Raw genomic sequence first — 23,879 nt, 5'->3', positions numbered from 1 at the left:
GCGATCAAGAGGAGAGAGAGAGGGCGATCAAGAGGAGAGGGAGAGGGCGATCAAGAGGAGAGAGAGAGAGGGCGATCAAGAGGAGAGAGAGAGGGCGATCAACAGGAGAGAGAGAGGGCGATCAAGAGAAGAGAGAGAGGGCGATCAAGAGAAGAGAGAGAGAGGGCGATCAAGAGGAGAGAGAGAGGGCGAGGAAGAGAAGAGAGAGAGGGTGATCAAGAGAAGAGAGAGAGGGCGATCAAGAGAAGAGAGAGAGAGGGCGTTCAAGAGGAGAGAGAGAGGGCGAGCAAGAGAAGAGAGAGAGAAGAGAGAGAGGGCGATCAAGAGAAGAGAGAGAGGGCGATCAAGAGAAGAGAGAGAGGGCGATCAAGAGAAGAGAGAGAGGGCGATCAAGAGGAGAGAGAGAGGGCGATCAAGAGGAGAGAGAGAGGGCAATCAAGAGAAGAGAGAGGGCGATCAAGAGAAGAGAGAGAGGGCGAGCAAGAGAAGAGAGAGAGAAGAAAGAGAGGGCGATTAAGAGAAGAGAGAGAGGGCGATAGAAGATTGAGAGGGCGATCAAGAGAAGAGAGAGAGTAATGTAACCTCCTAATGTAATGTATTACTTCTATGAAAATGTTCAAAAAGTGCTCAAACTTCACATGTGTGCTAACAGTCCAGCCGTGAAGACATCTACGGGACAGTTTTGAGATTTCTTCAAATGCCGTTGCCATGGCAACACAATGCTCACCATGAAACACGGTTTTCTCATAACATAACGATGCAGCCATCAACACATCTAAGCGTATTATGGGGTGTCATCAAATGCCGTTGCCATGGCGACAGATAATTCACCATCAAGTTAGTTCAAAAGTTTGTAGTTCAAATATTCTGCTGCTTTCCCAAGCCTTTTTACTTTCTTTTCTCATCTTAATACAAATTCATTCACTACTACTTACATCTGATATTTAACTCCTTCAGCCTATTTTCAGCTGCAGAAACCATTCAACTATTACATTATTCAGCTATTTCAGGACATCAAGGCTATACATGTTTGTTTAAACCTTTTCTTTTAAATTAAGCTTTTTCTCCATTTTGTAGCTAAAAGCAGCTACCATTCAGCTAATAACATTCAGCTTTTTCTGCATTTTCAGCTAAATTCAGCCACAAATGTTCACAGTTTACAGCATTCGCACGCATTTTCTGCAGGAAATGCATTTTCTAGTTCATGTTGCGTAACCAATAAAGGGCAGGGAAAAGGTCTCAGTGCAAAAGGGGAAAACAGCTGAGCATAGTTATGAGCCCACCCTTGGTTTGAGCTCACTTGCACTGGAACTCTTCATCCGGACATTGTTCCTGCACAGCAAGGACTCCACATTCTGCCTCAGTGTTTGGTGAACAAGTCGCTAATACCTCAAGAGGTTACATTGCACTTATAATCCAAAGTTCTGAAAAGCTGTTGGAATTTGAGAGCCGATTACTCACTTTAACTGACTGCACTAACAGCGACCATTTTTACTTATTTTTGATTTTTTCGGCTCGCTTTTAAGGACTTCCTTTTTTGGAACACTTTCCAAGAATTCTAATTTAAGTTGACTGCATCACGTATAAGTGGTTTTAATGATTTTCTCTGGGCCAGCAATCTTTTTGTAAATGTTAATGTTATGAGAAAAGATTATTCAGCAGGTAAGTCTATTGAATTTCAAATTATCCAAACATTTTTTAATTATATTTTACTCTTGCACCTTATGTTTGCTACTTTCACAGATGCTGGAACAACTTACTATTTACTTTTATGTTTTCCAAAGGAACCTACCAACAACAGGATGTGCTGTCATTAACATAAAGTTAACTTGTGGAGTTTTTGCAGTACACCACTATGGGGTTTGGGGAACTCTTGGAGCAAGTAGGGAGCACAGGACGCTTCCAGGTCCTGCATACGACCCTTCTCTGCATACCTGTGATGTTGTTTGCCAGTCACAACCTGCTGCAGAACTTTGTGGCTTTGGTACCCCCTCACTTCTGCAGCGCACACACAAACCTGTCCCAGTCCCAGATGAGTGCAGAGGAAGCGCTGCTGGTCACAGTGCCGCTGGACCAGACAGAGAAGCCAGAAAGGTGCTTGCGTTACATGGCTCCACAGTGGCACCTCCTGACAAAAAACAGGAGCTCCAGTTCAGGGAAGGAGGGAGACACTAACGCTGGTTTGGATGTTGACCTGCAGGGATGTTCCGATGGATGGACCTATAACATGACTCACATGAAATCCACAATCATATCTGATGTAGGAATATATTTATTTTTTCTTTGCTTATGTGTATACGTTTTCTTGTCCTGTGCCTTAAATGGTTGTTCCATATTTGTCAGTGGAATTTGGTGTGTGATCAGCGGTCTTTGAAGCAAATGGGACAGACGGTCTACATGGGAGGTGTGCTTCTGGGTGCTGTTGTCTTTGGAGGTCTTTCAGACAGGTAACATTGATCTCATCACTAATGATTTACAGGTAAACGAACATTGTGCTATGTCAGATATGTGGCAACATCAATCATATATGTAACTTTATGTAACAATTATGAAAAAACACACTTTTTTTTCTTAAAGAGACAGGCACTAAAAGGGTGTGTTTCTGACTAAGGTGAATGCATGATTATCTATAGAAATACAGTATGAGAACATTTTAGTTTTTTCGGCATTAAAGCATAATTAAATGTTCTACTAGAAAACCAAAAGACACGAATGAACCAGAAAATTAGCATCATATTTCCCCTTTAAAATGGTCCCACACTACACAACTTGTCTTTTTTTTCATGCAACCTTGTTAAAATCATATGATTTGATACAGTCTGAATTAACTCTTTAACCCACTTGGCTCTAGATATGGTCGACGCATCCTCTTGCTTATTGCTAACCTGCTGATGGCTGTGTCAGGAACATGTGCTGCTTTCTCGACCACCTTCCCGCTCTTCTGCCTGTTCCGCTTTGGCTGTGGCATGGCTCTGTCCGGCATGGGGCTCAACACCTTCTCGCTCAGTAAGACATTTAGCTGGATAGGGTACAATCAGCGTAAAACAACTTAAATGGAAGCAGTCAACATGCATGATGATTAAAGAATAATAATTGTACTAAATAAAAAATAAATACCTCTTTCTCTATCTCTTTTTTCTTTAATATCAAGTTGTGGAGTGGATTCCCACTAGTGTGCGGACAATAGTGGGGACAACGACAGGTTACTGCTACACAGTTGGACAGTTGATACTGGCGCTCATCGCGTACTTCATCCGGGACTGGAGGTGGTTAACCCTGGCTGTGTCTTTGCCTTTCTTTGTCTTCTTCCTCATTGCATGGTAAGATGCCAAGTATTGACATGCAAATCAAATCAAACCAGAAACACAGATGCACGTTTATAAGCACGATTAACAGAACACATATTTCACACAGGTGGTTTCATGAATCTTCAAGATGGTTAGTTATGAGTAATAACCCTGAACAAGCCATCAAGAACCTTAAAAGTGTGGCGAAATTTAATGGACGGAAGGAAGAGGGAGAGAAAATCGACATGAAGGTAAGAGAATGTGCTGTGTTTGTGTTATTGCACCATCTATCTGTGTTTATTATTGTGTATAAAATACATGAATCTTTGTCGGTATGCATAGAGGCTGCAGGAAACCATGAAGAAAGAGATGTCCTGCTCACAAGGCACCCACTCTGTCCTGGATCTGTTCCGCACACCTACAATGAGGAGAATGACGATCTGCCTCAGTGCTGTCTGGTACATGTTCCTTCTTGTAAAAATCTCAGTTTTTCAGTAACAAATATGTAATTGCATTGACACTGTACATGGTTTATTTTTAAAACAAACCTAGGTTATCCACGAGCTTTGCTTACTACGGTCTTGCGATGGATCTGCAGAAGTTTGGGGTGGACATCTACTTGATCCAAGTGATCTTCGGAGTTGTCGACATCCCTGCTAAAGTCGTCGTAGTCGTATCTATGAGTTATTTTGGACGGCGCACATCACAATGTGGGGCTCTCATCATCGCTGGAATCACTGTTTTGATCAACCTGCTGATACCTTATGGTATGGTTGAAAACATGTATACAAGTTGAATATTATACTGCAGAAACAACACAGTCCTCTGATGAATGTCTCACTCCATGTGCAGATAAACAGACTGCACGCACGTGTATGGCTGTACTGGGTAAAGGTTGCCTCGCTGCCTCATTCAACTGCTGCTATCTCTACTCTGGGGAACTGTTCCCAACAATCATCCGGTAAGTCTTATTTACAGGTGTCCATTTAGCAAGAAGATTTAGAAAATGTTGTGTTTAATTGTTTTATTAAGGGTTTAAAGGGGCCCTATTATGCTAGTTTTCAGGTGTTTACTTACTTTAATGTTCAGAGAGCTCTTTATTTTTCTCATACTGCCTGAAAACCTATTTTCACCCTCTGTCTGAAACCAAAACCCAGTCTGCTCTGATTGGTTAGCTGGCCAGCTCTGTTGTGATAATTCAACTGCCAAGTGATGTCACTTTGTGATGGAAGTAAACAAACGAATCAAAGCGAGGCGTTTCAGGCCAGGGGGGAGTGTGTGCGATATAAACTCCCTCTGTAGGGAACTTTTGCATTTTAGCCTTTGCAGACCATTTGGACATGGAGCTGCTGTGACGCAAGTCAAATTTCAGACTTGATCTGACAAATAAAGTAATATCGTATCGTATCGTATCGTATCGTATTTACATGCACAAAAACCTATATCACACTACACAGGAAAGGCAAAACCCCCAAATGCATAAAAGGGCCCCTTTAAGCTCAGCTCATTTTATATATTGAAGGATCTACATCCTGTCTCTTTGAAAAGGGTAGATGAGAGTTTCTCTACTTTTCTGATTGACATGCTGTTCGCTGGCAAAATGGAAATGTGGACAATGCTTGAGAAGTCTTTAAGCTTAAACAAGTTAGCATTTTCCCACTTCCATTTCCCTTGTCTTGAAGTCAACATTTGTTTGCACGGGCTTCTGGTTAATGGCCTGAACAAAGGTCTCACCTTATGAGATTTTAAGATAAACAACTAAGATAAAAAAGTGAGTCTGCAGTTTGATGTACAGTACAGACAGGAGATAAAGCAGATAAATAATGGTGTCAAACCAGGTCACCTTTGACCCAGATGATATGAGGACTAAACAGTTTCAACCAGTTTGGAAACTTCTTAGGGCGTTTGGTTTGTTTTCATCCTGTTCTGTCTTTTTCCCGATATCCTGGGCATTATCTGCCGTTGTGTTTTGTTGGAAGAAGTTCTATTTCATCCTTACTGACCGCCAGAGGCAGTGTTTGGCACTGGATATCTTCTGTCTAGCGCATGCGCAGGTCGAGTATTTATGTCAACAAAGTCATGTGTGACCTCGCATGTGTCAGGGTTGAGTAAGCAGGCAGGACCCAAATGCAGATTTCCAAGAATAATCCTTTATTCCAAGGTACAAAGTAGAAAAACAGAACACTACCCTGTGACACACAGTCAACTACAAACAATGAACCAACCATGACAGACAGAAAAACCAGAACTAAAATACACACAAGACCAATCACACAAACAAGACACAGGTGAGGAGGGAGGAGAAAACACAGGGGCACCAGATGAACACAATCGGGCAATCAGGCAGGACAGGGGTGAACACTTTTCAAAACAAAACAGGAAACAAAAGACAGAAAAAGACAAGAAAAAACCCAACACAGACAGATCGTAACAGTACCCCCCCCCTCAAGGGACGGATCCCAGACGTCCCAAAAAGTCCCAAAAAGTCCAAAACATTCCAGCAGGGTGGGTGGAGGGGGTCTGGAGGAGGGACGCACAACCAGGACCAACAGGGTGGGTGGAGGGGGTCTGGAGGAGGGACGCAAAACCAGGACCAACAGGGTGGGTGGAGGGGGTCCGGAGGACGGGCCCGGAAGGGGTCCCGGGCGGACGGCCCGGGAGCAAGGCAGAGTCCAAAAAGGGGCGAAGGCCACAGCGGGCGAACTCGGGGACCCAGGCATGAGAGCGAAGGCAGTGGTTGGGAGAGTCAGGGGGCCGGGCTCGAGGGCGAAGACCACGGCTGGGGAACTCAAGGGGCCGGGCTCGAGGGCGAAGGCAGCGGCTGGAAGAGTCAGGGGGCCGGGCTCGAGGGCGAAGACCACGGCTGGGGAACTCAGGAGGCCGGGCTCGAGGGCGAAGACCGCGGCACTCTGGGGGCCGGGCTCGAGGGCGAACAAGAAGGCGTCTACGGGACAGCTCCGGAGGACGGGCAGGAAGGCGCTGACGGGACAGCTCCGGAGGCCGGGCAGGAAGGCGCCGACGGGACAGCTCCGGAGGACGAGCAGGAAGGCGCCGACGGGACAGCTCCGGAGGACGGGCAGGAAGGCGCCGACGGGACAGCTCCGGAGGCCGGGCAGGAAGGCGCCGACGGGACAGCTCCGGAGGCCGGGCAGGAAGGCGCTGACGGGACAGCTCCGGAGGCCGGGCAGGAAGGTGCCGACGGGACAACTCCGGAGGACGAGCAGGAAGACGCCGACGGGACAGCTCCGGAGGCCGGGCAGGAAGGCGCCGACGGGACAGCTCCGGAGGCCGGGCAGGACCCAGTATCGGCCGGACAGGAACCGGAGCCGACGGGACAGGCGTAGACGGGATCCTGAACATGACATGGGCTGGTGTCAATGGGACCCCGGATGGAGCAAGGGCTGGTGTCGACTGGACCCCCAACGGAACAGGACACAGAGTTGGCAGGACCCCCGGCGGGACAGGTGTCGGCGGGACCCCCAACAGGACAGGATCTGGTGTTGGCAGGAAATCCGGCGGAGCAGGTGTCGGCGGGACCCCCAACGGGACAGGACAAGGGGTTGGCAGGACCCACAGCGGAACAGGTGTCGGCAGGACCTCCAACAATACTGGACGTGGAGTTGGCAGGACCCTCGGCAGGAGAGTTGTCGGCGGGACCCCCAACGGGACAGGACATGGAGTTGGCAAGACCCCCGGCAGGAGAGTTGTCGGCGGGACCCCCAACGGGACAGGACAAAGGATTAGCAAGACCCCCGGCAGAAGAGTAGTCGGCGAGATCCCCAACGGAACAGGACATGGAGTTGGCAAGACCCCCGGCAGGAGAGTTGTCTGCGGGACCCCCAACGGGACAGGACATAGGATTGGCAAGACCCCCGGCAGAAGAGTAGTCGGCGGGACCCCCAATGGGACAGGACACGGAGTTGGCAAGACCCCCGGCAGGAGAGTAGTCGGCGGGACCTCCAACAGCACTGGACATAGGGTTGGCAAGACCCCCGGCAGAAGAGTAGTCGGCGGGACCTCCAACGGCACCGGACACAGGACCGGCAGGACCCCCGGCAGAAGAGCAGTCGGCGGGACAGGACATGGAGTTGGCAAGACCCCCGGCAGGAGAGTAGTCGGCGGGACCTCCAACAGCACAGGACATAGGGTTGGCAGGACCCCCGGCAGGAGAGTAGTTGGCGGGACCTCCAACATCACAGGACATAGGGTTGGCAAGACCCCCGGCAGGAGAGTAGTCGGCGGGACCTCCAACGGTACAGGACATGGGGTAGGCGTCGGCCGTAGAGCCAACAGGACACGGGGGGCTGGCGTCGGCCGGAGAGCCAACAGGACACGGGGTGCTGGAGTCGGCCGGACCACCGACAGGACACGAGGGGCTGGAGTGGGCCGAACCACTGACAAAACACGGGGTGCTGGAGTCGGCCGGACCACCGACAGGACACGAGGTGCTGGAGTCGGCCGGACCACCGACAGGACACGAGGTGCTGGAGTCGGCCGGACCACCGACAGGACACGGGGTGCTGGAGTCGGCCGGACCACCGACAGGACACGAGGTGCTGGAGTCGGCCGGACCACCGACAGGACACGAGGTGCTGGAGTCGGCCGGACCACCGACAGGACACGAGGTGCTGGAGTCGGCCGGACCACCGACAGGACACGGGGTGCTGGAGTCGGCCGGACCACCGACAGGAGACGGGGTACTGGAGTCGGCCGGACCACCGACAGGAGACGGGATGCTGGAGTCGGCCGGACCACCGACAGGACACGGGGTGCTGGAGTCGGCCGGACCACCGACAGGAGACGGGGTGCTGGAGTCGGCCGGACCACCGACAGGAGACGGGGTGCTGGAGTCGGCCGGACCACCGACAGGAGACGGGGTGCTGGAGTCGGCCGGACCACCGACAGGACACGAGGTGCTGGAGTCGGCCGGACCACCGACAGGACACGAGGTGCTGGAGTGGAATCCACAGGTGGACTGGAGGAGGCAGGAAATGCAGCAGAAGACGTCAAAGTCGAGACCCGAGCAGCGAGGCCCGGGAAGCATAGAGCCAAGGACCGCTGGCTTTCCTCAAAGTCTCGCCACGCCTGCTCATGTTCCTGAGAAATGGCGTGCTGGAACGGAACAGAGGGCGGAACCATGGCTGCCGGGGCCAGAACTGGGGCTGGAACCATGGCTGCATGGGCCGGTTCTGGAGCCGGAACCATGATTGTTGGGGCCAGAACTGGGGCTGGAACCATGGCTGTGTGGGCCGGTTCTGGAGACGGAACCATGGCTGCTGGGGCCTGTACTGGAGCCCAAAGCATGGCTTCTGGGGGTCGGGCTGCTAGCCTGGACTTGCGACTCCTTCTCCTAGGAGCCTTTTGGAGGCTCCGTGGACCTCCAAAAGCCAGACGAGTGCCCGCGAACGGCTCCTGGACAGGAGCAGGAAATGGGGAAGAAGCAGGGGTTGACTTCAGACGGAACACACCGAGATGTATGGTGTTAGGTTGGGAGTTGGGAGGCAGGGGGCTAGCATGCCTGGGGCTAGCAGGCCGGGAATCACACGTCGAGAGGAAATCCAAAATCCAGTCAGGTAAGAACTTAACTAGAGATGGATCCACTGTTGCCACCTGGTGAGCCTCTGCCAGAGCAGCCTCTCTCTGCTGAACACTGGACGCTCCCCTCCACCTACTATAGCAGCAAGCCAAAGAAAAGGTAAAATGTTGTAATTCCACCTCAAATGGATCTGCTGGGCCCATTTCTGGTTGGTTCATTCTGTCAGGGTTGAGTAAGCAGGCAGGACCCAAATGCAGATTTCCAAGAATAATCCTTTATTCCAAGGTACAAAGTAGAAACACAGAACACTACCCTGTGACACACAGTCAACTACAAACAATGAACCAACCATGACAGACAGAAAAACCAGACAGGGGTGAACACTTTTCAAAACAAAACAGGAAACAAAAGACAGAAAAAGACAAGAAAAAACCCAACACAGACAGATCGTAACAGCATGACCCTGGAAGGCATAAGTCCCGGTATTGTCAACAAGTTCAGTCCTTTTTCATATTTTCGCTGCGCAGGCTACTACTCTTAGAGCAGAAGCCAAGCTAAGCTATCAATATTTGATTATTCAAGCTCATCGCTATCTGTAGCCTTGTGATCGCGTCGGGAACCACGGTGTTCACCGTTCGGACCCTCATGAGTCCCGGACCGGCGGACGCTCCTGCACATCAGTCGGTGACAGTGGCGAGCCGTCAGGGCCCTCTAGGCCCTCTCTGAGGGCCTGAGATATTCTACAAAATAATATTTAAAAACATTAAAAAATATATTTCTTTTTTATATATTTCTTTTAAATATTTTCTTTAAATATTTTTCATTAGTTTGACCAAAATAACTTGATTTAATTGTATTTAAAATAACATTTCCAAAGAAATAAATCCTTCGAATCTGCCTATTCAGTTTCTGTTTGAATGTGAAGGGCTAAATTAAAGAAGCTCGTCTCTGCGAGTCACTGTGAAGACAGGAGCTGATTGGTGGTCCTGCTGTAAATTCACAGAGGGCCCGCTATAGAGTGGCGAAGTCACGCCCACTTACTTCCGGGTAATGGGACCTTATTTTGGAAAAATTATGCATTGAAGTCAATGGGGAGAGAAAACGTATCTTTCGATCCCGTTTGAATTGTGCCATGAATTACACATATGATGTTTGTCAATCTTAAAAAATAATTTCCATGTCAAAAAAGTCACAGTTTGTCGTAAAACTTTTGAAATATAAGACTATGAAAAATACGCAACTAGAAAGACTACAAATCCCAGAGTTGCGTAAGTGATGTCACAATTGAGACACTACGATATACGTATAATACCGTATATATACGATCAGCGCCATATAGATAGAATCTATCTATATGGCGCTGGCTAAGATAAGATAACTTTCACAAGATGCCTGTGTGCTTAGTACCAGGTTGTTATTATACCAGCAATGGGTCTTGCTCGTTCTTTCGCTTCCCGTCTGATGAAAGAGGAGTGTGTGGATCAAGCTAGCTAGTAGCTAGCACGTTAGTTAGCATTACAGCCTTGTCATTTGTATTAGCCTTAACATGAAGTAACATTAAGTAACCCAAAATGTTAAACAGTAAGAGTAGTAGTCATATTTCGTGAACCCTTTGAAGAGTAGGCTACTGTCACCGGTGTGATCATTCTATAATACACCATTTAAGCCCGGGGGAGAAATGCTAACGCTAACGCTAGCGATCTTCTCTACTTCATGCTATCTGCACAAATGGTTGACATTAAACATTAAAACGACCAGGCAGTTCAGAGAGAATCAAAGGAAGGCAGACAGGCAGCTTTGCATGACATTCTTCAGGACGTGTTTCATTGTGGTGATAGTGAGGGTAGTCAATCGTTGTGTTGACAAGACAGTAGTGACGGCCATCTTGGTGACGTGTGTTGTTGACCAGAGATGTAGTTCATTGAGCGTTTCACACAAACAAATGTGTTACTTCACAGTTTTACGACACATTTTTTTTTTTTTACTTGCAAAATTATCTTTTAAATTGACAAACATCATATGTGTAATTCGTGGCACAATTCAAACGGGATCGAAAGATAATCTTTCTCTCTCCATTGACTTCAATACATAATTTTTCCGAAATAAGGTCCCATGGAGGTCCACCGGAAGGGGAGGGACTTCGCCACTCTATAGTAACTGAACGAGAGAGTAATGTCAAATGACAGTACAATTGACCAATCATATCTTCCCTCTAAATGGGTGGGTTTTATTATCGCAGACTTTATGACAAGTTCTGCCCGTTGTGAAGCTTTTCTTGTTTCCATAGAAACAACAACTTCCTGTCAACAGCGTAAACTCGCCTTCAAAATAAAAGCATGCCAAATTACAATCAAGACATACAACTGCAACGAAAGTAACAAACACAATGCAATATCCTTTTAAATTTCAAAGAACACAAATCGGGTTATTTACAGGTGTTGTTTTGTGTGGTAGAGGGTTGCTTTCATTGATGCGTTTTACACCCCGGGCCGTTGTTTTGATATTCCGCTGAAGTATACGCTGTGACATAATAACTTTTTCGAGGGAAGGGGTGGGGTTCAGGGCCTAGGTATAAAAGTCACGGCTCGCCACTGGTCAGTGAGATCGCTGCCATTTAATTCTGATAGTGCTCACAGGGTTTCCTACAAACCACTATTAATTCACGGTTAAAAGAGGGCTATCGCCCGAGCTAATTTGTGCTATACTAGCAAGATGTTTGCTGATATCGGCAACGTTCTGTGCCAGTGAGGACAGTGTCCCGCTTCTCCTCACTGTAGCTTTGTAAACTCTACTGCATGGTCGCACGCTATTAAGAGTTCTGCCGATAATTAAGACTGTGTATATATTGTTTCCCTATACAGTGACTGTTTAATAGTTAGCAGAGTGCTCTCGCTCAGGCTAACTTGGCTGGAAAGTAGCAGTAATTGGCTGATGCCGCATACATTTATTTTTTTCAGATCGCTGAGAAAGAATATATTAAAAAAAAAGAAATACTTTAGTAGGGTGCTCTCGCCCAGACTAACTTGTTCGGCCGCTAGCACTGCTGATTGTTATCTATACTCAAGCTCAGGTAATTGTTCCATCTCCCAGTTAGCAGAGTGCTCTCGCTCAAAGCTAACTTGCTACTGCACTAGTGAAGAGTGTCCTCGCTCCCCTCTCACTGCATACAATTGGTTCCTTACCTGTTCCATCCCCCAGTTAGCAGAATGCTCTCGCTCAAAGCTAACTTGCTACGGTGCTAGTGAAGAGAGCTGTGTTCTCGCGCCCCTGCATGCAATTGGTTCCTTACCTGTTCCATCCCCCAGTTAGCAGAGTGCTCTCACTCAAAGCTAACTTGCTACTGCGCTAGTGAAGAAAGTGTCCTCGCTCCCCTCTCACTGCATGTAACTGTTTCCTTACTTATTCCTTCCCCCAGTTAGACCCGGCAAAAGAATTAGCCCTGAACCAGGAGCTGTCAGTCCTCCTTGCCAAGGGTGCAATCGAGCATGTGGACCCCATCTCACAGCCCGGGTGCTTCTACTCTACCTACTTTCTGGTAAGGAAGAAAGGCAGTGGACTTCTCCCAATCCTGGATCTGAGGAGACTCAACATTTCCTCAAGATCTTACCCTTTCACATGCTGAGCACAGCAGACGTTATTCGTACCGTTGCCAGGGGGGAATGGTTCACGTCCGTCGACTTGAAAGATACTTACTTTCATGTGCCTATTGTGCCTCATAACAGGCAGTTTCTTTGCTTTGCCTTCAGAGGCCGTCATTTCCAGTTCAGGGTGCTCCCATTTGGACTCTCCCTCTCCCCACGGGTGTTCACCAGTTGTGTCGCAGCAGCCCTCTTGCCCCTGCAGGCTCAGGTCATGAAGATTCTACCATACAGATTTGTGCACCATCCCGGTTGTAGTCGACCCAGGACACAGCTCTCCTTCTCTCTCACGTCGCCCGGCTAGGCCTCAGGGTGAACTTCGAGAAGAGTTGTCTGAACCCCTCTCAGAGCCTAACCTTCATTGGTGTGGCTCTGGACACAGTCACTATGCGGGCCTGTCCATCTGCTCAGCACCTGGATGACATCCTCCAGCTTCTTCCCCTCTTCCGAAGGGGCAGGTCTCTGGCATACATTTTCTTTCTCCGCCTCTTGGGCAAGCTGACAGCTGCCCCGCGGACACATGGGCATCCCAGAGCACATTCGCCAGATACTCAGGTTTCCACGTGACTTTGTTGACATAGGTACATGTGCTACCAAGCAAGCCTCCTCGACATTGAGAAACACCCTGTGTCTTTGCTGATCATCTGCACACTGTGTCACCAACAAAACAAACATAGTATATGCATCTTTTTTCTAATCAGTTAAATAGTTACTAAAAACCCTTGACCCTATCAGTGCTGTATATGGACTGTATTTACGAGGTTTATCTGTTAAAAAAAACACTTGAACTTTGAACTTTCATATAGGCATTCATTTTCAAGCGTTTTATTCAACGACAATGACATACTTCATGTACACCTTAACTGGTGAATTTAGTAATGTCCTGAAATAGCAGCCTCTAATCTTAATTTTAATATCTTTATTTAAAAATCAATAACAGTACTCATGTACATTGTTCTTTATCACCTGCCCCACAATCACTGATTTACAGGAAAAGCATAGCTTTAATGTTAGAGTAATGGCTGTTCTTTCTCCCTCTCAGTCAGAATGGCATGGGCTGGGTATCCATGATGGCTCGGGTGGGAGCCATGGTGGCCCCGATGGTGCTTCTCACGGCCGACTATCTACCTTGGCTCCCAGGTTTGATCTATGGCGGCGCTCCGATCCTCAGTGGAATTGCTGCAATATTTCTTCCAGAAACACTTGGCTCACCCCTCCCCGACACAATACAAGATGTGGAGGACAGGTAAAATCAGGGGGGACAAGATCTGTCCTTTACATCTCTGCAAATCAAAACATACATTTTTAGTAAAGTATACGGGAGGCATTTTAGACATTAAGAGAGAGACAGTAACAGATTTATCTATATTTTCATTTTCTATTTTGACCACAGGGGAACTGGGAGAAGCTCCAAAGTATCACGAAAGGAAGCGATAATCCTGCAAGACACCCAGGCGGATCTCCTAAAGCAGACGGCCTGAGGGCATCTGTATTCTGCTCCTGAGGTTTTCCCGACATGTTAATGAACATATCTTGGTTACTGCTTTTTCTCCGGCCTGTTTATTAGTTTGATTTCAGTTTATTATGTTGTATGACTGCTAGACAGGTGGAGTTGCAATAAGACAGGTCAATACAGTGAAATGAATAGCTGTGAACAATTAGATCTCTGTGTGTGTTTGTGTTATAGGAGGATTTTAGTCTGGATTTGCATAAATCATGCTTTATATTTTGGAAAATGAGCCTTCTACAGGTGCTTTGCTTTTACTGGTATTTTTATAACTTCTTATTATTTGCAATCTTGTATTTGAAAACAAAACTATATTTTCAATAAAATCAGCACCTACACATTTAAGTCTTTTCATTCCCTTTGCTCTGTTGAACTGAAATACTTTGCACAATATTTTATCCAGGCTACTTTTAAATGGGCACTGTCTGATACATTTACTGAAACAAGTCAGACAAAGAAGTTTGCGACAAGAGGATTTACATTTAACTGGTTTACGTCCGTCATTCATTGCCTGGCCTTATCCTAAGACATCAATCAATAAGTAAGAAATATGAAATCAGGTAGAGAATTATGTTTTTCAATCACACACACTCCTGTTTACATGTGTCTGTTTCACTGCATGATCTCAAGAATGACCTCTGGTGTTCCATATTTTAGGTAAAATGTCACCCAGTCTTTAAATATTAATCTTTTGAGTCTCATAGACAGTCTAGAACAGGGGTGTCAAACTCAAATACACAGTTGGCCAAAATTTAAAAATCGGTACTAGTCGAGGGCCGACTAGTACAGGTTCAATGTCTATTGTAAAACTTATTGAAATGAACTTATTGCACATATTAAACCTGGAACTAACAAAGCTTAAATTATTGCCTATAAAAACAACATTAAACATTAAATAATCAGTTGCATTCATTTCTTACGGCTCTATCTGCAGATTTTCCAGAGTCATTTCTCATGATTACATTTTTCCACAGGCCAACAACAGCTTCAAAAAAACTATTTCCCTGAAAAAAAGTGCAGAAGGAAACATCCATGTAAACTCAGTTTGCTGCTCTGTGATGCTAGCCAGATACTTGGCATCTCATCTCGGGTGCAAGTTCATCAATGTTTGGGGTCAGGCTCTGAGCTGAGGAAATCCTCAGGATTGAGTGAAGGTGTGCGTGCAATATACCGGCGGGCCAGATCTAATAGTAATTCAAAATGATCCTGCGGGCCGACATTAAATCCACCAAGGGCCTGATTTGGCCCCCGGGCCTTGAGTTTGACACATGTGGTATAGAACACGTCTTTGAATGGACAAAAGTCAATGTTGACTGTCAATGAGTGCATGACGGCAAATTCAATGGGCAGTTTTTTCCACTTCTAAAAAGACACCGTAAAGTACGGAAATTATTTGTCTTTTAAATGCTATGCTAAATAACTGATAAGTGCTATGAGAAAGACTGCACTGTGTCAGACTTTGCAAAACAAATTAAGAAAATAACAAGTGAGTATATTTCCATCGTCTCTGCCAAAGAGAAATATCTGTTTAGGCTAAAACCGATTTAAAATTGTAAGGCAAGGCAAGGCAAGTTTATTTATACAGCACCTTTCAGCACGCGGCAACCCAAAGTGATTTATAAAATAAAAGACATTTAAGAATAAATACAGTGGAAGCATATTATAAAAAGGCATTTCAAAACAGGCATTTAAAAATGTTGTAAAAAAGAGATTTAAAAATACAGCAGTCAATAAACTGCTGCTTGTCAGGATGGAATATTTACGTAAATGAATAGACAATTTAAAATGCAATGATATATATTTCAAATGACAATAAGTTCTGTACTTTAATATCTCATATTTATGACACAAAAATATTGAACCGAGTTTTAAAGTGGAGGATTTTTCAACTATTGATTGACCTTTAATATTTGAACCGATGGCTGCTTGGATCACAAACTGCACTCAGAAGTAAAGTAATTATTTTTATCAGGCTGCAGTTCAGTTGAACTGTCAACCGACTCCAAATAAACACAGCTATAATTTGTATCAAACATTTACTTTTGGTTTTCCCTTTTCTGTATGCGTGATTGCAAATTTCTGACTGTGGTGTTTACTTTGAACCAGTGAACAAATAATGTAGATTTATAAACAAGACAACATGCAAACAATTATAGAAAATATTAAAGAAACTGATAAAGAAGTTACTAATGAAACCAAATCAGTTTGTTTGACCTCACATTCACACGCCCACAAACACAGACACTATCTCCCTGTCATTCATGTTGCGTAACCAATAAAGGGCAGGGAAAAGGTCTCAGTGCAAAAGGGGAAAACAGCTGAGCATAGTTATGAGCCCACCCTTGGTTGGAGCTCACTTGCACTGGAACTCTTCATCCGGACATTGTTTCTGCACAGCAAGGACTCCACATTCTGCATCAGTGTTTGGTGAACAAGTCGCTAATACCTCAAGAGGTTACATTGCACTTATAATCCAAAGTTCTGAAAAGCTGTTGGAATTTGAGAGCCGATTACTCACTTTAACTGACTGCACTAACAGCGACCATTTTTACTTATTTTTGATTTTTTCGGCTCGCTTTTAAGGACTTCCTTTTTTGGAACACTTTCCAAGAATTCTAATTTAAGTTGACTGCATCACGTATAAGTGGTTTTAATGATTTTCTCTGGGACAGAAATCTTTTTGTAAATGTTAATGTTATGAGAAAAGATTATTCAGCAGGTAAGTCTATTGAATTTCAAATTATCCAAACATTTTTTAATTATATTTTACTCTTGCACCTCATGTTTGCTACTTTCACAGGTGCTGGAACAACTTACTATTTACTTTTATGTTTTCCAAAGGAACCTACCAACAACAGGATCTGCTGTCATTAACATAAAGTTAACTTGTGGAGTTTTTGTAGTACACCACTATGGGGTTTGGGGAACTCTTGGAGCAAGTAGGGAGCACAGGACGCTTCCAGGTCCTGCAGACGACCCTTCTCTGCATACCTATGATGTTGATGGCCAGTCACAACCTGCTGCAGAACTTTGTGGCTTTGGTACCCCCTCACTTCTGCAGCGCACACACAAACCTGTCTCAGTCCCAGATGAGTGCAGAGGAAGCGCTGCTGGTCACGGTGCCGCTAGACCAGACAGGGAAGCCAGAGAGGTGCTTGCGTTACGCGGCTCCACAGTGGCACCTCCTGACAAAAAACGGGAGCTCCAGTTCAGGGAAGGAGGGAGACACTAACGCTGGTTTGGATGTTGACCTGCAGGGATGTTCCGATGGATGGACCTATAACATGACTCAGATGAAATCCACAATCATATCTGATGTAGGAATAAAAAAAAAAATTCTTTGCTTATGTGTATATGTTATCTTGTCCTGTGCCTTAAATGGTTGTTCCATATTTGTCAGTGGAATTTGGTGTGTGATCAGCGGTCTTTGAAGCAAATGGGACAGACGGTCTACATGGGAGGTGTGCTTCTGGGTTCTGTTGTCTTTGGAGGTCTTTCAGACAGGTAATATTGATCTCATCACTAATGATTTACAGTTAAAGGAACATTGTGCTATGTCAGATATGCGGCAACATCAATCATGTATGTAACTTTAAAACGTGAACAATTATGAAAAAACACACTTTTTTTTCTTAAAGAGACAGGCACTAAAAGGGTGTGTTTCTGACTAAGGTGAATGCATGATTATCTATAGAAATACAGTATGAGAACATTTTAGTTTTTTTGGCATTAAAGCATAATTAAATGTTCTACTAGAAAACCAAAATACACGAATGAACCAGAAAATTAGCATCATATTTCCCCTTTAAAATGGTCCCACACTACACAACATGTCTTTTTTTTCATGCAACCTTGTTAAAATCATATGATTTGATACAGTCTGAATTAACTCTTTAACCCACTTGGCTCTAGATATGGTCGACGCATCCTCTTGCTTATTTCTAACCTGCTGATGGCTGTGTCAGGAACATGTGCTGCTTTCTCGACCACCTTCCCGCTCTTCTGCCTGTTCCGCTTTGGCTGTGGCATGGCTCTGTCCGGCATAGGGCTCAACACCTTCTCGCTCAGTAAGACATTTAGCTGGATAGGGTACAATCAGCGTAAAACAACTTAAATGGAAGCAGTCAACATGCATGATGATTCAAGAATAATAGTTGCACTAAATAAAAAATAAATACCTCTTTCTCTATCTCTTTTTTCTTTAATATCAAGTTGTGGAGTGGATCCCCACTAGTGTGCGGACAATAGGTGGGACAATGACAGGTTACTGCTACACAGTTGGACAGTTGATACTGGCGCTCATCGCATACTTCATCCGGGACTGGAGGTGGTTAACCCTGGCTGTGTCTTTGCCTTTCTTTGTCTTCTTCCTCATTGCATGGTAAGATGCCAAGTATTGACATGCAAATCAAATCAAACCAGAAACACAGATGCACGTTTATTTGCACGATTAACATAACACATATTTAACACAGGTGGTTTCATGAATCTTCAAGATGGTTAGTTATGAGTAATAACCCTGAACAAGCCATCAAGAACCTTAAAAGTGTGGCGAAATTTAATGGACGGAAGGAAGAGGGAGAGAAAATCGACATGAAGGTAAGAGAATGTGCTGTGTTTGTGTTATTGTACCATCTATCTGTGTTTATTATTGTGTATAAAATACATGAATCTTTGTCGGTATGCATAGAGGCTGCAAGAAACCATGAAGAAAGAGATGTCCTGCTCACAAGGCACCCACTCTGTCCTGGATCTGTTCCGCACACCTACAATGAGGAGAATGACGATCTGCCTCAGTGCTGTCTGGTACATGTTCCTTCTTGTAAAAATCTCAGTTTTTCAGCACCAAATACGAAATTGCATTGACACTGTTAATGCTTTCTTTCAAAAACAAACCCAGGTTATCCACAAGCTTTGCTTACTACGGTCTTGCGATGGATCTGCAGAAGTTTGGGGTAGACATCTACTTGATCCAAGTGATCTTCGGAGCTGTCGACATCCCTGCTAAAGTCGTCATGGTCGTATCTATGAGTTATTTTGGACGGCGCACATCACAATGTGGGGCTCTCATCATCGCTGGAATCACTGTTTTGATCAACCTGCTGATACCTTATGGTATGGTTGAAAACATGTATACAAGTTGAATATTATACTGCAGAAACAACACAGTCCTCTGATGAATGTCTCACTCCATGTGCAGATAAACAGACTGCACGCACGTGCATGGCTGTACTGGGTAAAGGTTGCCTCGCTGCCTCATTCAACTGCTGCTTTCTCTACTCTGGGGAACTGTTCCCAACAATCATCCGGTAAGTCTTATTTACAGGTGTCCATTTAGCAAGAAGATTTAGAAAATGTTGTGTTTAATTGTTTTATTTAGGGTTTAAAGGGGCCCTATTATGCTAGTTTTCAGGTGTTTACTTACTTTAATGTTCAGAGAGCTCTTTATTTTTCTCATACTGCCTGAAAAGCTATTTTCACCCTCTGTCTGAAACCAAAACCCAGTCTGCTCTAATTGGTTAGCTGGCCAGCTCTGTTGTGATAATTCAACTGCCAAGTGATGTCACTTTGTGATGGAAGTAAACAAGCGAATCAAAGCGAGGCGTTTCAGGCCAGGGAGGAGTGTGTGCGAGATAAAGATAAACTTTTGGATTTTAGCCTTTGCAGACCATTTGGACATGGAGCTGCTGTGACGCAAGTCAAATTTCAGACTTGATCTGACAAATAAAGTAATATCGTATCGTATCGTATCGTATTTACATGCACAAAAACCTATATCACACTACACAGGAAGGGCAAAACCCCCAAATGCATAAAAGGGCCCCTTTAAGCTCAGCTCATTTTATATATTGAAGGATCTACATCCTGTCTCTTTGAAAAGGGTAGATGAGAGTTTCTCTACTTTTCTGATTGACATGCTGTTCGCTGGCAAAATGGAAATGTGGACAATGCTTGAGAAGTCTTTAAGCTTGAACACAAGTTAGCATTTTCCCACTTCCATTTCCCTTGTCTTGAAGTCAACATTTGTTTGCACAGGCTTCTGGTTAATGGCCTGAACAAAGGTCTCACCTTATGAGATTTTAAGATAAACAACTAAGATAAAAAAGTGAGTCTGCAGTTTGATGTACAGTACAGACAGGAGATAAAGCAGATAACAAATAATGGTGTCAAACCAGGTCACCTTTGACCCAGATGATATGAGGACTAAACAGTTTCAACCAGTTTGGAAACTTCTTAGGGCGTTTGGTTTGTTTTCATCCTGTTCTGTCTTTTTCCCGATATCCTGGGCATTATCTGCCGTTGTGTTTTGTTGGAAGAAGTTCTATTTCATCCTTACTGACCGCCAGAGGCAGTGTTTGGCACTGGATATCTTCTGTCTAGCGCATGCGCAGGTCGAGTATTTATGTCAACAAAGTCATGTGTGACCTCGCATGACCCTGGAAGGCATAAGTCCCGGTATTGTCAACAAGTTCAGTCCTCTCTGAGGGCCTGAGATATTCTACAAAATAATATTTAAAAACATTAAAAAATATGTTTCTTTTTTTATATATTTCTTTTAAATATTTTCTTTAAATATCTTTCATTAGTTTTACCAAAATAACTTGATTTAATTGTATTTAAAATAACATTTCCAAAGAAATAAATCCTTCGAATCTGCCTATTCAGTTTCTGTTTGAATGTGAAGGGCTAAATTAAAGAAGCTCGTCTCTGCGAGTTACTGTGAAGGAGCTGATTGGTGGTCCTGCTGTAAATTCACAGAGGGCCCGCTATAGTAACTCAACGAGAGAGTAATGTCAAATGACAGTACAATTGACCAATCATATCTTCCCTCTAAATGGGTGGGTTTTATTATCGCAGACTTTATGACAAGTTCTGCCCGTTGTGAAGCTTTTCTTGTTTCCATAGAAACAACAACTTCCTGTCAACAGCGTAAACTCGTCTTCAAAATAAAAGCATGCCAAATTACAATCAAGACATACAACTGCAACGAAAGTAACAAACACAATGCAATATCCTTTTAAATTTCAAAGAACACAAATCGGGTTATTTACAGGTGTTGTTTTGTGTGGTAGAGGGTTGCTTTCATTGATGCGTTTTACACCCCGGGCCGTTGTTTTGATATTCCGCTGAAGTATACGCTGTGACATAATAACTTTTTCGAGGGAAGGGGTGGGGTTCAGGGCCTAGGTATAAAATTCAAGGCTCCACTGGTCGGTGAGATCGCTGCCATTTAATTCTGATAGTGCTCACAGGGTTTCCTACAAACCACTATTAATTCACGGTTAAAAGAGGGCTATCGCCCGAGCTAATTTGTGCTATACTAACAAGATGTTTGCTGATATCGGCAACGTTCTGTGCCAGTGAGGACAGTGTCCCGCTCCTCCTCACTGTAGCTTTGTAAACTGCATGGTCGGACGCTATTAATAAGAGTTCTGCCGATAATTAAGACTGTGTATATATTGTTTCCCTATACAGTGACTGTTTAATAGTTAGCAGAGTGCTCTCGCTCAGGCTAACTTGGCTGGAAAGTAGCAGTAATTGGCTGATGCCGCATACATTTTTTTTTTTCAGATCGCTGAGAAAGAATATATTTAACAAAAAAAAGAAATACTTTAGGGTGCTCTCGCCCAGACTAACTTGTTTGGCCGCTAGCACTGCTGATTGTTATCTATACTCAAGCTCAGGTAATTGTTCCATCTCCCAGTTAGCAGAGTGCTCTCGCTCAAAGCTAACTTGCTTTTTCTAATCAGTTAAATAGTTACTAAAAACCCTTGACCCTATCAGTGCTGTATATGGACTTATTTACGAGGTTTATCTGTTAAAAAAAACACTTGAACTTTGAACTTTCATATAGGCATTCATTTTCAAGCGTTTTATTCAACGACAATGACATACTTCATGTACACCTTAACTGGTGAATTTAGTAATGTCCTAAAATAGCAGCCTCTAATCTTAATTTTAATATCTTTATTTAAAAATCAATAACAGTACTCATGTACATTGTTCTTTATCACCTGCCCCACAATCACTGATTTACAGGAAAAGCATCGCTTTAATGTTAGAGTAATGGCAGTTCTTTCTCCCTCTCAGTCAGAATGGCATGGGCTGGGTATCCATGATGGCTCGGGTGGGATCCATGGTGGCCCCGATGGTGCTTCTCACGGCCGACTATCTACCTTGGCTCCCAGGTTTGATCTATGGCGGCGCTCCGATCCTCAGTGGAATTGCTGCAATATTTCTTCCAGAAACACTTGGCTCACCCCTCCCCGACACAATACAAGATGTGGAGGACAGGTAAAATCAGGGGGGACAAGATCTGTCCTTTACATCTCTGCAAATAAAAACATACATTTTTAGTAAAGTATACTGGAGGCATTTTAGACATTAAGAGAGAGACAGTAACAGATTTATCTATATTTTCATTTTCTATTTTGACCACAGGGGAACTGGGAGAAGCTCCAAAGTATCACGAAAGGAAGCGATAATCCTGCAAGACACCCAGGCGGATCTCCTAAAGCAGACGGCCTGAGGGCATCTGTATTCTGCTCCTGAGGTTTTCCCGACATGTTAATGAACATATCTTGGTTACTGCTTTTTCTCCGGCCTGTTTATTAGTTTGATTTCAATATAGAGTTTATTATGTTGTATGACTGCTAGACAGGTGGAGTTGCAATAAGACAGGTCAATACAGTGAAATGAATAGCTGTGAACAATTAGATCTGTGTGTGTTTGTGTTATAGGAGGATTTTAGTCTGGAATTGCATCAATTATGTTTTATATGTTAGATAATGAGCCTTCTACAGGTGATTTGCTTTTACTGGTATTTTTATAACTTCTTATTATTTGCAATCTTGTATTTGAAAACAAAAATATATTTTCATTAAAATCAGCACCTTCACATTTAAGTATTGTGTGTCTTTTCAATTCCTTTGCTCTGTTGAACTGAAATACTTTGTTTGTTATTCAGGATCCTTTTAAATGGGCGCTGTCTGATACATTTACTGAAACAAGTCAGACATAAGAAGTTTGCAACAAGAGGATTTACATTTAACTGGTTTACGTCCATCATTCATTGCCTGGGCCTTATCCTAAGACATCAATCAATAAGTAAAAAATATGAAATCAGGTAGAGAATTATGTTTTTCAATCACACAGAACCTACTCCTGTTTACATGTGTCTGTTTCACTTCATGATCACAAGAATGACCTCTGGTATTCCATATTTTAGGTAAAAATGTCACCCAGTCTTTAAATATCAATTTTTTGATTCTCACAGACAGTCGAACATGTCTTGGACAAACTGAATCATGGGTATCCATTTTGACTGTCAATGAGTGCATGATGCCAGCAAATTCAATAGGCTGTTTTTTCCACTTCTAAAAAGACACCGTAAAGTAACAATAAGTTCTGTACTTTAATATCCCATATTTGTGACAAAAATATATTGAACTGAGATTTAAAGTGGAGGATTGTTCCACTATTGATTGACCTCTAATATTTACAACGATGTCTGCTTGGATCACAAACTGCACTCAGAAGTGATGTTTGTTATCAGGCTGCAGTTCAGTTTACTGTCAACTCACTCCAAATGAACACAGCTGTAATACATATAAAGTGTGTTTCTATTTTATATTCAATAAGGAAATAACATACAATACAGAATAAAACTCACCCTTGCAAACGTTGCTCTTTCCCGGTTTGTCTTGTGAATCTTGCTGTTGTGCCTCCATCTAGTGGTGAGTCCTCGGTAATGCAAAAGCTAAACCAGTCAGATCACTGTGTTGATCTTTATTTTGAAGAAGGGCGAATATTTAGAAGCTAAAATAAAGCAGGAAATCTTCTCTGTACTTCTTTAATGCTAGAAAATCGTGTTCTTAAAGATCTGCTTGTCACTACATTTCTTACAATAC

At 44.1% G+C, this 23,879-nt stretch overlaps 2 protein-coding genes across 3 annotated transcripts; both read left to right on the top strand.

Moving 5' to 3' along the window:
* Nucleotides 1-1,347: 1,347 nt before the first annotated feature.
* On the top strand, nucleotides 1,348-14,308 carry LOC117490420 (solute carrier family 22 member 6-like). The gene is made up of 11 exons (XM_034140162.1): nucleotides 1,348-1,662; nucleotides 1,785-2,260; nucleotides 2,344-2,447; nucleotides 2,852-3,006; nucleotides 3,152-3,320; nucleotides 3,415-3,538; nucleotides 3,630-3,745; nucleotides 3,840-4,054; nucleotides 4,140-4,248; nucleotides 13,504-13,707; nucleotides 13,855-14,308. Exons 2-11 carry the CDS (start codon nucleotides 1,856-1,858, stop codon nucleotides 13,940-13,942), a joined length of 1,689 nt encoding a protein of 562 aa, XP_033996053.1. The 5' UTR covers nucleotides 1,348-1,662; nucleotides 1,785-1,855; the 3' UTR covers nucleotides 13,943-14,308.
* A 1,977-nt stretch (nucleotides 14,309-16,285) lies between these two features.
* Nucleotides 16,286-22,874, top strand: LOC117490416 (solute carrier family 22 member 6-like). 2 transcript variants are annotated; one of them, XM_034140155.1, is made up of 11 exons: nucleotides 16,286-16,687; nucleotides 16,810-17,285; nucleotides 17,369-17,472; nucleotides 17,881-18,035; nucleotides 18,181-18,349; nucleotides 18,444-18,567; nucleotides 18,659-18,774; nucleotides 18,869-19,083; nucleotides 19,169-19,277; nucleotides 22,060-22,263; nucleotides 22,411-22,874. In XM_034140155.1, exons 2-11 carry the CDS (start codon nucleotides 16,881-16,883, stop codon nucleotides 22,496-22,498), a joined length of 1,689 nt encoding a protein of 562 aa, XP_033996046.1. In that variant the 5' UTR covers nucleotides 16,286-16,687; nucleotides 16,810-16,880; the 3' UTR covers nucleotides 22,499-22,874. The 2 variants fall into 2 exon arrangements, with proteins under 2 accessions (XP_033996046.1, XP_033996045.1); XM_034140154.1 differs by having other exon boundaries at nucleotides 16,863-17,285; nucleotides 22,411-22,748.
* Nucleotides 22,875-23,879: the final 1,005 nt, after the last annotated feature.

The sequence above is a fragment of the Trematomus bernacchii genome, unplaced genomic scaffold (assembly GCF_902827165.1).
Source record: "Trematomus bernacchii unplaced genomic scaffold, fTreBer1.1, whole genome shotgun sequence".
Taxonomy (NCBI): Eukaryota; Metazoa; Chordata; class Actinopteri; order Perciformes; family Nototheniidae; genus Trematomus; species Trematomus bernacchii.
The sequence above is the reverse complement of the archived record's forward strand: the minus strand, read 5'-3'. Positions and strand labels throughout refer to the sequence as shown.

Excerpts from the sequence above, each read along its gene's own strand:
- LOC117490416 (XM_034140155.1), top strand. The coding sequence starts at position 16,881 with ATGGGGTTTGGGGAACTCTTGGAGCAAGTAGGGAGCACAGGACGCTTC. Across the intron at positions 18,036-18,180 it reads GCTCAACACCTTCTCGCTCA|TTGTGGAGTGGATCCCCACT; the intron begins GTAAGACATTTA and ends TTTAATATCAAG. Across the intron at positions 19,278-22,059 it reads CTGTTCCCAACAATCATCCG|TCAGAATGGCATGGGCTGGG; the intron begins GTAAGTCTTATT and ends TCTCCCTCTCAG.
- LOC117490420 (XM_034140162.1), top strand. The coding sequence starts at position 1,856 with ATGGGGTTTGGGGAACTCTTGGAGCAAGTAGGGAGCACAGGACGCTTC. Across the intron at positions 2,448-2,851 it reads TTTGGAGGTCTTTCAGACAG|ATATGGTCGACGCATCCTCT; the intron begins GTAACATTGATC and ends ACTTGGCTCTAG. Across the intron at positions 3,746-3,839 it reads ATCTGCCTCAGTGCTGTCTG|GTTATCCACGAGCTTTGCTT; the intron begins GTACATGTTCCT and ends AAACAAACCTAG.